Below are 13214 nucleotides of genomic sequence, written 5' to 3'. Positions count from 1 at the left end.
GGGAGCTCCACACCGGCCTGGGCCAGTCACAGAAAGGACCAAAGGACCGGGCCACACGGGCTTGTGCTTCTTCTTTCCTGGCTTCAGGGGAGCTGCAGTCCTGGGGTAGAGGGTCAGTCAAATAATCCCTTCCACAGCCTAGCTCAGGGGAGCAGGCATGCGATCCCAGTTGCCCAGGAGGCTGAGGCAGGAAGGTAGAAAGCTCACAGTCTGCTTGGGCTACAGAGCGAGGCGCCAAACTGGGCAACTCAGTGAGACTGTTGCAAAACAAAATATAAAAAGAGGGGCTGAGGGATGTAGCCCAGGGATAGAGCACCTGCCTAGAATCCCCAGTGAGGGGCTGGGGTGTGGCTCAGTGGTAGAGCACCTGCCTAGAATCCCCCAGTGAGGTTGGGGTGTGGCCCAGGGGTAGAGCACCTGCCTAGAATCCCCCAGTGAGGTTGGGGTGTGGCTCAGTGGTACAGATCCTGTCTAGAATCCCCAATGAGGGGCTGGGGTGTGGCTCAGTGGTAGAGCACCTGCCTAGAATCCCCCAGTGAGGTTGGGGTGTGGCTCAGTGGTAGAGCCCCTGCCTAGAATCCCCAGTGAGGGGCTGGGGTGTGGCTCAGTGGTAGAGCACCTGCCTAGAATCCCCCAGTGAGGGGCTGGGTGTGGCTCAGTGGTAGAGCATCTGCCTAACACATCAAGAGCCCTGGGTTTAATCCCCAGAACCAGAAGCAGTGGGGAACTATATCTATCACAATCTGTATTAGGGCCACTCAAGGCTTCACCTATGCTGGCTGGGCAAGAAGGGTTGGTCACAAGAACCACTGGCTTCCCTCAGTGTTACCCAGTGTTACCCACAATGCAGATCCTGCATCCTCACTGTAAGAATACGAAAGATAGTTTATTGAGTCTCAATTCTCCATTAAAGTCTTTAAACATAAAAGCTCTGTAGGAAATGTCACAACTTAGTGTCATCTGTCATATAAATAAATATACACTAAGATGTACACTATCAACAGGTGTCCTCAACGTGAGGCCACAACATAGTGAAGTCAACTTTAAAACCCAGGATTGGCTAGACTGGGGAGTGGGGGGCTTAGGTGGGGGGCGCAGCGGGCAGGTGTTGGTGGCACCTGGTGAGGATACAGGAAGCAGGCGCTGGGGGCAAGGGTCCTTTGGTCTATTAGGAGGGGGGCTTGCGGAAGCGAATTTTCTTGGCTGTTTCCACGTCAGACTTGGCAACCAGAAATCTCATCTTCTTGCCTCCATGTCGGATCAGATCTACTGCCCTGAAATCAAGGAAAGAGGTGAAGATGACGCAGAGGAGCCAGCAGCAGCCTGGTCTCTGCCTCCCCCCACCCCCACCCCACCCCCGCTCTCCCCTGGATGCAGGACTGGCTTGCTTGTGTCCCCGACCCCTCTCTGGTCCTGTGGTGCAGGCCAGGCGTGGCACATACCTCATATAGCTGACATTCATCAGGCTGCTGCCGTTCACTTCCAGGATTCGGTCCCCCAGTGACAAACGCCCATCAGATGCTGCGGGGCTCCCAGGAAGCAGGGTCTGTATGTAGAGTCCTGGGGCCCCCAGAGGTGTGTGCTGGGAAGAAGCAGGGGCCTCAGGATACTGCGCTGCTGCTAACATGTGCTTTCCCCAGTAAAGACCCTGTACTGCACAGCCCTCCCCGTGAACACGCTTGGAACTAGCCAGCTCACAGATTACGGTCCCTGTGTGTCCCACAGGGAAGCCCTGGGCCCATCAGTGCTCCCAAAGGCGGGCCCATGAAGCAACTCAGGCATTTCTCACTGGCCCCGACTATGGTCAAACTGGAGAGGAAGGGTCTACAAGTACGGGAAGAGAGCTGAAGTCTAGGGGTCCTCACCATCCCATCAATCAGGCCCATCCCCAGCCCCGAGGGGCCTCGCTCGAGCTCCACCATGAACACATAGCAGAAGTCCTCCGTGCTGGAGCTGGGGCTGGAGGCTTCGGCAGGAGGTTCAGCAGCAGCCTGAACAGTGTCTCCTGGGTGGGCAGAGAAGAAGGGAGGGATAAGGGGTCCGTGGGTTTGGGGGCCAGCACTCATCCCCAGAGTCAGGACACCGGGGACTTCTGGGAGATACAGAGATGCCCCTCATGACAGCATGGCAAGTGCTCCTGGAGCCCCAGGAAGACACCAGCTGGACAGAACACGACAGCAAGCCTGGGAAGGGACAGGCGACTCAACAGGACATTATCCTGAGGCCATGGACCCAATGCCTATGGGCAGCCTAGCTTCCCTGCCACCTCTTCAATGCCCTACTCTCCTCCCCCTCCCCCCCATGCCCCCACACCAGGATGCGACTGTAAGTCCATCCTCCCTGAGGCCTCCTCCACTGTGTCCAGACCCTGCTTCGGACTCCAGGCTAACAGAGGCCCACCCTAAGGTCCTGCGCCTCTCTCTCAACAGAGCATGTGTCTGAGTGGGGATCTCAGGACAGTGCCTGACCTAACGGTTCTGAGCTTCGGCCCCAGAACCTGAGCAGGCAGCTTGCCTTGTCCTGCTCCATCGAGTGTCCAATGCCAGGGTGCCGTCAGACTTGACGGAACATCAAGGATACAATGGTAAGAGTCCTCATGAGCCAGGTGGGCCCTACTGTGCACACATACGCATCTGTATGTGCTCAAACATAGGTGCACATGCCCCCACCTGCCCCTATTATCCCAAACAGGTGGTAAGGAGCATGCTGATCAGCAGCTGATAGAACAGCCCAAGAAGACCCACACCTCACCTTCTAGACCCACACCGGCAGGGCCGCCTGGTCCATTCCTCTGCCCCTCAAGGAGTGCTTTTCCACAGAGGCCGCTGGGCTCTGGCCAGCCGGGGCCTCCGGGCTGCAGGCCCAGCGGCGTGCTGGGAGGGGTGAGCAGGCAGGAGGAGTCAGTGTGCAGAGAGCCGCTCTGCGAGCCCCTGCGGTCCCCTCGAGTAGGCTGTCTTCCAGGAGGGCCCTGTGCCCAGGGAGCTCCAGTGACAGGAAGAGAATGGGCAGGGACAGCTTCAACAGCTCCTCTGCCTGAATCTCTCTTAGCCAGGGGGCAGCCATGGCCTTCCGGATGCCCCTCAGGAATGGTGTGGTACAGGCCCTGGAAAGAGAGGTGGGCAAAAGCTGAGGCCCTAGCCGGGCAGTGGTGGCGCACCCCTTTAATCCCAGCACTCAGGAGGCAGAGGCAGGTGAATCTCTGTGAGTTCGAGGCCAGCCTGGGCTACAGAGTGAGATCCAGGAAAGGTGCCAAAATTACACAGAGAAACCCTGTCTTGAAAAAACAAACAAACAAAAAAAAAAGTTGAGGCCCTGAGAAGGGGACAGACCAGGCACCTATGGTGCCTCCCTGTGAAGAATAGAGAAAACAGACAAGCCACCCTCACCGTAGAGGACATGGGTCCAGCCAGGCCATGCCAGGCACAAAGAATGAGTGAAGACATTTGCAAACCTTCAGCTCAGATGGAGCCCCGAAATCTCTTGGTCATACCTGCTGCATCCCTCAGCCCACTCTAGACAACCTGTGCCTGCTTCTGCCAACAGTCAGCGAAGCTTGTCTCAGTTCAGTTCACGGCTACAGCCACAGGCTGCTCTGAGTGACCCAGGCCCCCCACCAACATCCCTGCCCTACCCTACCTCGATGCCCTCAGGCCGGGCAGGCCCACTGTCAGGGCTGGCTTGGCCCCTCAGTCCCCACAGGAAGTAGCGGATGTAGAGCAGGTGCTGGTAAAGGTTGTCCTCCAGGCAGTTGGCCTCCAGGTCCACTTGGAAGCCCTGGCTCGGCAGAACGATGGGGGGTGGGTTTTCATAGGACTCCAAGATGTTCTCTGCAGTGGAGAGAGTGGGGGTGCTGGGATCTGGCCTCTCCTCCCTCCACCTTAGGTCCTCACCCACCCACGGAGGACATGAGACAGCAAGAGCTCAGCAGGATGAGTCCCAGCCTAGTCTCTGAATTCTGACGAGGCTGTAGAGACCGAGCAGAGCCCACGCATACCTGTGTATCACTAGGACACACATACATGTACACTGGGAAGTTAATATGTGCAGATCCTAGATGGGGATGGAGGCAGGAACCTTTCTGGGATGCCAGCTCTGAGCTCTCAGCACAGAGCTTGGTGCATGGGTTTGGGGGAGTGCTCTGATGCCAACTGGTAAATTGGGAGGGACCCAGTGGGATCAGGTGGAGCCAAGAGTGCTGTTTTGAGGCGTCCTCTGGGCCCAGGCCAGCCAGTGGTGGCCAGGTAACAGGAAGACAGTGGGAAGCCCTTACGTACACCACAGCCTACTGTTTACCAGCCTGCACTTTTTGTTTACACACTGTGAATGCATGTTTATGAAGGAAGATGTGTGTAACTAACAAACTGAAATTCACATGTACACATAAATGCACCAGGGCATGCCCATGTGCGTGTGTGTGGACAGCACGTGTGCTCACAGGAATGTCTCCAGAGGGTTTGAAACCCCCCCCCACACACACATACACACACTGTTCATGTCCTGATGGGTGCCAGTTGGGCCCTAGTCTGAAGCCCTGAGACAGGGGCACAGTAGGACCCTGGGTGGAGGTGCCAGGTAGCAGGGGCTCCTGTGTGCCCACCTCAGTGGGCTGCTCCGGTGCTTTTCTGAGCTTGAGCTTGGCAGTCTCCCCACCACCCCCTACCTCTGCCCAAGCTTGGCCGCTGGGAAGACTCACCTGACTGGAAAGCCTCAGGGCTGTCTTGGGCTCCTGGCTCCCAGGCGCTCATAGGGCCCATGGCAGAGGCCAGTTGGTACTGAGTCAGCAGCCGGTGCAGCTGAGCAGGGTTCAGGGCAGGGAATGTGGCCCGCAGGGTGGCCCAGCTCATCTGGGGACAAGGAGCTCCGGTCAAAGGCCTCCAGGAGCATGAGGCAGTGCCTTGCCCACAGACCCCAGGAGAGTCCCTCCTCCATCCTTCTGTTCTAGGGCAGGGTTCTAGGCCCTCCCCCTGGTCTTTTCACTCCAGGGCAGGTGGGGGGGCAGTGCAGCCAGCAAGGAGGTCAGTGAGGGGTGGGGCAGAAGACACACACAGTGACGAGGCTGGCCTGGGCTACAAAGTGAGACTCTCGTTCTAGAAACCCAGGGAGAATGAAAAGGAGGGAGCAAGGGGGAGGGGAATGGGACATGTATGCCGTGTAACAGACAGACAGGGAATGAGGGAGGGGGAGGAAACACTGAGCAGATGGAAACAGCTCATCTAGGCGCTCTCAGATCTGACTGAGCTCAGGGTAGGGAACGCTCTCTTAAGACAAAACAAAGGGACAGCCAGGCACAGTGGTGCCCACTTGTAACTCCAGCACTCGCAGGAGGTGAGGACAGGAGGATCAGGAGTTCAAGCCCAGCCATACGTAACAAGTCTGAAGCCAGTTCCATGACAGCCAGGGCTACACAGAGAAACCCTGTCTTGGAAACAAAAAACAACAACAACAACAACAAAAAAAAAAAACAAACAACAACAACAAAAAAAAACCAAGTTTCCCTTCTCAGAGCCCTATCTTGTATTATTCTGCTCCAGAGGCTCCAGACTGTCCCTGTCCCTTGGGGTCAGGTTAGGCCAGTCTGCGGCCTCCCACCACCTGCTTCTCTGGCTTTAGTTTTCCTGTCTTTTCTTCCTCTCTCTCCATGGCTTAATTTTCCTGCCAACAGCCACAAGCCTGGGCTGTGGCCATCCAGAATCTATGCCCCAGGGACAGCCAGGGCCGCAGGCCTGTCGGGTGAGGGACAGGAACTGACCCCAGGACCACATTCTTACTGGCAGCCCCTGTACACACCCTCAAGCCCCAGACTCCACGGGGGAGGGGTTGTTTCTTTTTGATGCCTCCCTCCCACTTCTGTGGTTTGTCCCCAGGTTGTCAGGGAGGGAACCAGCCATGAATCACATCTTCCCCGGCTCCTCCCTGTGTTCTGCTCTCTGGTGTTTGGGCAGCACTTTTGGGCAGATTTCCTCCATTTTTAAACTTCCTATCCTGCCAGTGGGCCTTTTTCTTCTGCTCCTGTAGTTTTAATTTACAAGAACTCTTGCTTGCTTTTGTTTATTCAGACAGAGTCCTGAACCAGCCAGATAGCTCAGACAGTACAAGTGCCTGTCACCTGATGATGACCTGTCACCTGATGACCTGTCACCTGATGACCTGAGTGGAAGCTCCAAGACTCACATGGTGGAGAGAGAACCAACTCCTACAAGTTGTCCTCTGACCGCCAACTGTACATTTGCCTATACATACTCAGACACAATAAACAAACAAATGTAATTTAAAAAAAAAAAAACAATGGGCCAGGCAGTGGTAGAGGGATCTCTGTGAGTTTGAGGCCAGCCTGGTCTACAGAGCAAGTTCCAGGACAGGCTCCAAGCTACAGAGAAACCCTGTCTCAAAAAACAAAAACAAAATTAATGGGGCTGGAGAGATGCCTCAGCTGTTAACTGTGCTTGCTGCTCTTCCAAAGGGTCCAAGTTCGGTTCCCAGTACCCACATCAGATGGCTCACAACCAGCAGTAATTTCAGGTCCAGGAGAGCCAGTGCACTCTTCTGTGGGCACACACACACATGGCATTCACTTACCTATATTGACACACATATACTAAATAAAAATGAGTCTTTGCTAAACTGTTTTAAAAGGACAGGATCCCTTTATGAAGCTAAGGCTTGCCTTGAACTCATGATCTTCCTGCCTCAGCCTCTAGAGTACAGGAATTAAAAAGGGTGTGTCACTGTGCCTGGTCCTAAGAAATCTCCTTGCTATTCTACAGATACACTATTATTTATGAACACTATTTCTTCTCTTACCTTCATGAGGATAAAAATAATCTCTTCCTTTGCAGTTGCTTTTTGCTGGCTAGTCCAAGGCAAATTTGAATAAAACCCTCAGACTAAGGATATTTTCTTTTTAGAGAGTTTAGAAGCATTGACCATGAAGAATATGGATAGATGCTGTGTGGACAGCAAGACTAAAACACCTGCTACCTGGCTCTTGGCAGAACAAGCTTGTCACTTGTCACACCCTGCCCTCTATCCCACAGAGGTTCCAGCAGGTGCCTGGGTTGCAGTCTTCACAGTGGGCCTCTAGGTCTCATGTGGCTCCAGGACTCAATGTGGCAAGAAATGGTCAGGCACCCAGCCGTGCAGACAAGAGCAGCTAAGAGCCTGGGAGCCAGAGCTGCTTCCTTTCTGCATGCAGCCCTCATTCAGAACTCACACAGACCTCAGACTGGGGAGATGGCCAGGCTCAAGCATTTGCCTCACAAGCATGAGGAGCTGAGATGGATTAGCAGAATCCATGGAAACATCCAGGTGTGGGGTACAGAATCCCTGCCTCTGGGAAGATAAGGCAGATTGCTGAAGCTCACTGGCCAACTAGCCTAGCCTACCTAAGTGCCAGTGCCAGGCCAGGGAGACACCCTATCTCAAACAAAAGGTGAAAGGCACCCGAAGAATGACATTCAAAGTTGGCTGTCCTCTGACCTACACACACACACACACACACACACACACACACACACACACACACACGAAGCTGAACAAATCTAAAATACACAACTCAGTTTTTCTCAAGGGAACGCCCTGTGACCAGCCCCAAGAATGGTCTGGAGCCAACATAACAAGAGTAACCACCCAGTGACCTCTCTAGCCTCACTGAGTTAGTAAGCTCACCATGGGAGCGGAGTCTCAGGAGCCCAAAGCATGAGCTCTGCTTCACAACTCCAGCTCAACAGAGGGCAGAGGGTCAGCTGTGGCTCTTGCTCTTGAGGCTCACTCCCGGCCCTGCAGACTCTCACATGCCGAATAACCACGAAAGACTTCATCCACACAAAGCAACTGATGATCCTGGACCTCGGATGGAGCCCCGAGTACTGCATGAACTAAGCAAGCACTTGACCACTGAGCTACATCCCAGCCCATCATTTTCCTTTTTTTATTATTATTTTTAGTTGTGTGTGTGTTCTCACATAAGTGGGTCCAGCAGGCAGACCTCCCGTTCAGCTCTTTACGATTCCCTACTGCAGATCCATGCCTCTGTCCCTTCAGTGGTTTTCTAGTCCTTCATCAAGAGGACTTTGAATTTCATTGGGCTATGCAAGCCACTCTCTGAAAAAGGGTAGGCTCTCCCCAGGTCAATCCATCCAAGGGCTGTACTTATCGAAATATCTTTGAGGGCTGAAGGCATGGTTCAGTGGTTAGAACACCTGCCTAAAGGGGGAGGGGGATGTCTCGGTGGTAGAGCACCTGCTTAGAATCCCCCAGTGAGGGGCTGTGTGCATGATTCAGTGGTTAACACTTGCCTAGCATGCACAGGGTCCTGGCTTCCATCTCCAGTACTGCTAAAGAAAATAAAAAATGCTTAGTGATTGTGATGATTTGAAAAAAAAATGCTCATAGGGAATAGTACTATTAGGAGGTGTGGCCTTGTTGGAGTAGGTAAGGCGTTGTTGAAGGAACTGTGTAACTGGGGGTGGGATTTAAGGTCTCAGATGCTCAAGCCAGGCCTAGTGGGGCATTCTCTTCCTGCTGCCTGCTGGTCTGAATGTAGAACTCTCAGCTCCTTCTCTAGCACCATGTCTTCTGGCACGCTGCCATGCTTCCTGCCATGATGATAATGAACTAATAAACCTCTGAAACTGTAAACCAGTTCCAATTAAATGTTTTCCTTTATAGAGTTGCCATGGTCATGGTGTCTCTTCATAGCAACAGAAACCCTAACTAAGACAGTGATTGTGCTGGCTAGTTTTATGTCACCTTGATACGGGCTAGAGTTATCTGAAAGGAGGGAACTTCAATTGAGAAAATGCCTTCATAAGATCCAGCAGCAGGGCATTTTCTTAGTGATTGATGGGGGAGGGCCCAGCCCATGGTGGGTGGTGCCATTCCTGGGCTGGTGGTCCTGGGTTCTATAAGAAAGCAGGCTGAGCAGGCTATGATGAGCAAGCCAGGAAGTAGCACCCCTCCGTGACCACTATATCAGCTCCTGCCTCCAGGTTCCTGCCCAGTTTAAGTTCCTAACCTGACTTTCTTCCACGATGAAGAGCAATATGGAAGTATCAGCCAAATAAACACTTTCCTCCCCAAGTTGTTTTGGTGTTTTACCACAGCAACAGTAACCCTAACTAAAACAGTGATATTTTGGGAGGAAGCAAACTAAATTCACATGGTCTGGTTGCCAGACATGTCTAGACACCTGAGTTTTCTATGGTAAATTTTTCACTTTGTAATGAAAATAATTAAACCAGTTTTCAAAACCAACATTGTCAACTTTGTGTAAAGCACATTTCATCTGGGCCTGATGAAATGTCTCAGCAGGTAAAAAAGGCTCTCGTCATTGACCTGAGTTCCATCCCTGGGCCCCCACGGTGGAAGTTGAGAACAGACTCTATCTAGCAAGTTGTCCTCTGAACTTCACACACTCACTGTGTACAAGTGTATGTGCGCGCGTGTGCGCACGCACACACGCACACACACACACAAATAAGTAGAATTTTAAAAGCAGAGGGCATTTTTAGTACTTGCTGAGTGGACAAAGAACACGGGGAGTCACGTCGGGAACCCCGGCTCCACTGCACACTCACTGTGCCACCTCGGCTTTGCTTTTGCAGGGTGCTGCCCAATCAGCCAACTGCTGTGCACTCGAGCGTGACACCAGAGTCTCAATGATAAACAGCAGCCACTGTCATCAATGTCAGTGGTGCTGAGACACACCGCTGAGAGTCTGCAGAAAGAATATCTTTTTCTTTTCTTTTTTAACTTTTTTTTAAAGATAAGATCTCCACATGTAGTTCAGGCTGGCCTGGAACTCACTATGTAGTCCAGGCTAGCCAGAAACTTGCAACAATCCTGCTTCTGCTTCTACAGTGCTGGGATTATAAGCATGAGCTACCACATCTGGTGGGACTACTCTTTTTGATCAGCTGGCTATCCCAAGCCTGCTCAGGGCTTTGCCTGGGGCTGACAATAGAGCCATGTTACCCAGTGAGCTTTGAACACATGTTCCTGGACAACGAAGGGCAGATTTAATGCTGGACTGCCCCACCCCCGTCCCCATGGATGTTCACCATCTCAGGGAAAGGTCAGTGGTCCACACAGGAGAAGAAACAATCAGCCATCGGGACAAATGCCCTGAGGAAGAAGGTACCACGTATGGAGGCAGAGGGTGAGAACCTAGTCTTCTATTTCTGTGGTGGTAGACCATAACCTTGAGGACGGAGCAATGTAAGGTTCAATCCAACAAGGCTGACTGGGGGGGGTCTAGGGCAGTGGTTCTCAACCTGTAGGTCACGACTGCTTTGGCAAACCTCAATCTACAAAAATATCTACATTATGATTCATAACAGTAGCAAAATTATAGCAATAAAATGGCTGGGGGTCAGCACATGAGGAACTGTATTAAAGGGGCGCAGTGTTAGAAGGTTGAGAAGCACTGCTCTAGGGGAAGACCCAGTTCCCCACTTCTGTTCTGAGTTCATCTCCTCATGGGTGCGGGAATGAGGCTGTGTTACTGGGCTGGCTGGGCTGGGACTGTCCTAGCTTTTAGACGCTACCAAAGTCCCAGGCTCTTGATAGCAGCCACTGTGAGCTGGGCCCTCTCTCTCCTCCCACCCAATTGTCTGGCCCACTCGATGGATCTGTCTGATTAGACTGGGCCCAGTGAGGACATAGATCATGTCCTTCTCATCTTGGTCACACTTGCAGAGTGACCGTTGCTACACAGAGCGACCAGTACAGGGCCCAGGAACCTCCCATAGACACCTGTGAGATTACCCAGCCTGGTGTGGACAGGGACATTTGAGGAGCTAAGCAACTCCATGAATTACCTAGGGAGTATGTGAGGTTTTCGGGGTGCAGAGTCCAGGCCACCTGAACTTGGTTTGTAAGTCAGGGACCCTAGGGTCACATGCCCGTCCTTTTTTTTTTTTTTTTTTTTTGGTTTTTCAAGACAGGGTTTCTCTGTGTAGCTTTTGGAGCCTTTCCTGAAACTCCCTCTGTAGACCAGGCTGGCCTCAAACTCACAGAGATCTGCCTGGCTCTACCACCACCCGGCGTTACATGCCCTTCTTTGCACTTGTCCTGGGGGACCCTCCTACCTGGACGAGCTGAGCACTGGGAGTGGCCAGCAAATGCAGGGTGCAGGACAGCTTCCGAAAGAAGCGCTCAGCAGGCGCTCCGAGGCCAGCGCTCCTGGCCCACTCTAGGAACTGCTGCAGTCGGGCACAGGCCTGGACACCCCTGGGCCAATGGAAGCAACTCAGAGAGGGCCCTGGAGAGGGAAGAAAGGATGAGACCCACACAGCAGGGTCCCCAAAGCACATTCTCCCTCTCCAGGCCACGTCAACACCTCATCTCAGTGTCCCAGGCAATGCCAACTAGCCATGCCCTCTCTGGGGCAGAAGTAGAAAGAGATGAAGGAGACAGGTACAAGGCAAGAGGGGCTGTGACAGCCAACATCCCACCCCTCCTGCCCTACATCATCCTGTCAATGTGGCAACAGGCTCATGCTGTGGCTGGACCCTGTTAGATACCCAGAGCCCCAGTCGGTAATGGAGAAACAGCAACTCAGTAAGGCAGGGCCACGGGTCAGCGTCAGTGCAGCCTTGTAAAGCGGTCTCAGTCTGGCCCCTCTGCAGGCTGCTGGCAGGGACTGGAGCAGCATACAAGGCATGCTCTGAGCTTTTGTCCACCCTGGGACTTGAGCACAGCAGTGTTCCCTTGGAGCACATTCCCAGCCCCCAGCATCACTCACCCTTGTCCAGCAGCTGGTTGAGGAGCAGTGTGGCAGAGAAGAAGAAGAGATAAGCAATCATTTGGGAGGCCACCTCAGGATGCATGTGCAGCTGCTTCAGGAGGTCCGAGGTGGCCTGGAACACTGACACGACGCGCCGGAGCTCCTCAGGCAGAGCGGGGCCTGAGCGCCAGCTCTCCCTGCGCTCTGTCTGAAATGGAGGGCATTCCAAGAGGGCCGGGAGGCAGACATACAGGCACTGCCAGGAGAGAGAACCCCAAGAGCCACTTACAGGGATGCTGGAACTGACCCAGGAGTCCCCAACCTAACAAGCTCCTGTTCCAGCCTTAGGCAATAGCAGCTGCCCCTGGACCTGACAGAAGCAGGGACAGGAGCTGCAGGGACAAACAGGCCGGACATGGCAGTCACCTAGCAGTGCTGTAAAAGGCACCATGACCGATGACCCTTGGCTGTACCGTGTGGCACTCCTGAGAAAGGGACACACCCAGGGCCAGAGTGGAACCAGTGGCTGCTGAAGAGGGCTTGTCCCGGTCCCTTCCCTCCTGTCTGTCCCCAGGCCCTCATGGCGGCAGCACACACCTTGGAGAGGTAATACACACACTGCTGGAAAGCATAGAGCACCACCTCCTCCAGGGCTGCCATGGCCTCCTCGCTGGCCGTCAGTGTGCAGGAGAACAGTGATTCCTTGGAACCTGCAGAGGGGGCCACAAAAGGAGGGTCACTAGAACAGCCTGCACATGTGGACCCACCATCTGGCTAGTTCCCTTCGGAGGGCTCTGCTGGCACACCAACACCCCCATCTGGCTTTAGAAGGATGGCAATCCCAAATCTGGCCCAGGCAGGCAGTCACCCTGGGCAGTCAGAGCAGGAGACCAGACTCGTATGTTTACATGTCTCCATGTTACTAAGACAGAGACAGAGCACAGGTCGTCTTCCTCCCACCTTCTCCATTTCTTCCTCTCCACGGCATGCAGGCCTCTACCACTGGGCTTTATTTATTTATTTATTTATTTTTCAAGAAAAGGTGCCGAGCCTGGCCATGACTCACTCTGCAGTCCAGATTAGTCTTGAACCTACACTTGTCCTGCCTCAGTCTCCTGAGTGGGTTCCCCACCGGAACTGGCTATCCCACTGCAGCAAGTCCAATCCAGCCCTGAAGGTCAACTGTTTAACGACACAGGTCAGAAGGCTTGTCCAGCAGCCCCTGGGAACTGTCACAGGGTTGTGGAGTCAAAACACTCTCTCAAGAAAATGGAAACCTCCCAGGAACGGGAGGCAGAAGCAGACAAATCCCCATGAGTCTGAGGTCACCTTGGTCTACACACCGAGTTCCAGGCCAGGCAGGGCTACACGGTGAGACCTTGTGTCAACACCAAACCAAAACGACAATGAACAACAAGACAAAAACGACGGGGAAGCCCACGGTGCCGCACACTCGACCCCAGGCCTGGAGGGCTGCTGACTAACAGCC

The 13214-nt window shown here is 53.5% G+C and overlaps 1 protein-coding gene across 1 annotated transcript in view; it reads right to left on the bottom strand.

Annotated features, from left to right (window-relative positions):
- Nucleotides 1-865: 865 nt before the first annotated feature.
- The window catches only part of Radil (Rap associating with DIL domain), a 62334-nt gene continuing 49985 nt past the window's right edge, over nt 866-13214 (bottom strand). The window contains exons 7-15 of the mRNA XM_028887379.2: nt 12323-12435; nt 11744-11981; nt 11088-11260; nt 4694-4844; nt 3637-3827; nt 2752-3103; nt 1866-2005; nt 1443-1582; nt 866-1274 (exon numbers count right to left, since the gene is read on the bottom strand). Of these exons, the coding sequence (XP_028743212.1) occupies nt 1169-1274; nt 1443-1582; nt 1866-2005; nt 2752-3103; nt 3637-3827; nt 4694-4844; nt 11088-11260; nt 11744-11981; nt 12323-12435 (1604 nt within the window). The 3' untranslated portion in view covers nt 866-1168. The remainder of the gene's footprint in view (nt 1275-1442; nt 1583-1865; nt 2006-2751; nt 3104-3636; nt 3828-4693; nt 4845-11087; nt 11261-11743; nt 11982-12322; nt 12436-13214) is intronic.

This window comes from Peromyscus leucopus, chromosome 23, assembly GCF_004664715.2.
Source record: "Peromyscus leucopus breed LL Stock chromosome 23, UCI_PerLeu_2.1, whole genome shotgun sequence".
Classification (NCBI taxonomy): Eukaryota; Metazoa; Chordata; class Mammalia; order Rodentia; family Cricetidae; genus Peromyscus; species Peromyscus leucopus.
Note: the sequence above shows the minus strand (reverse complement) of the source record. Positions and strands in the feature narration are given on the sequence as shown.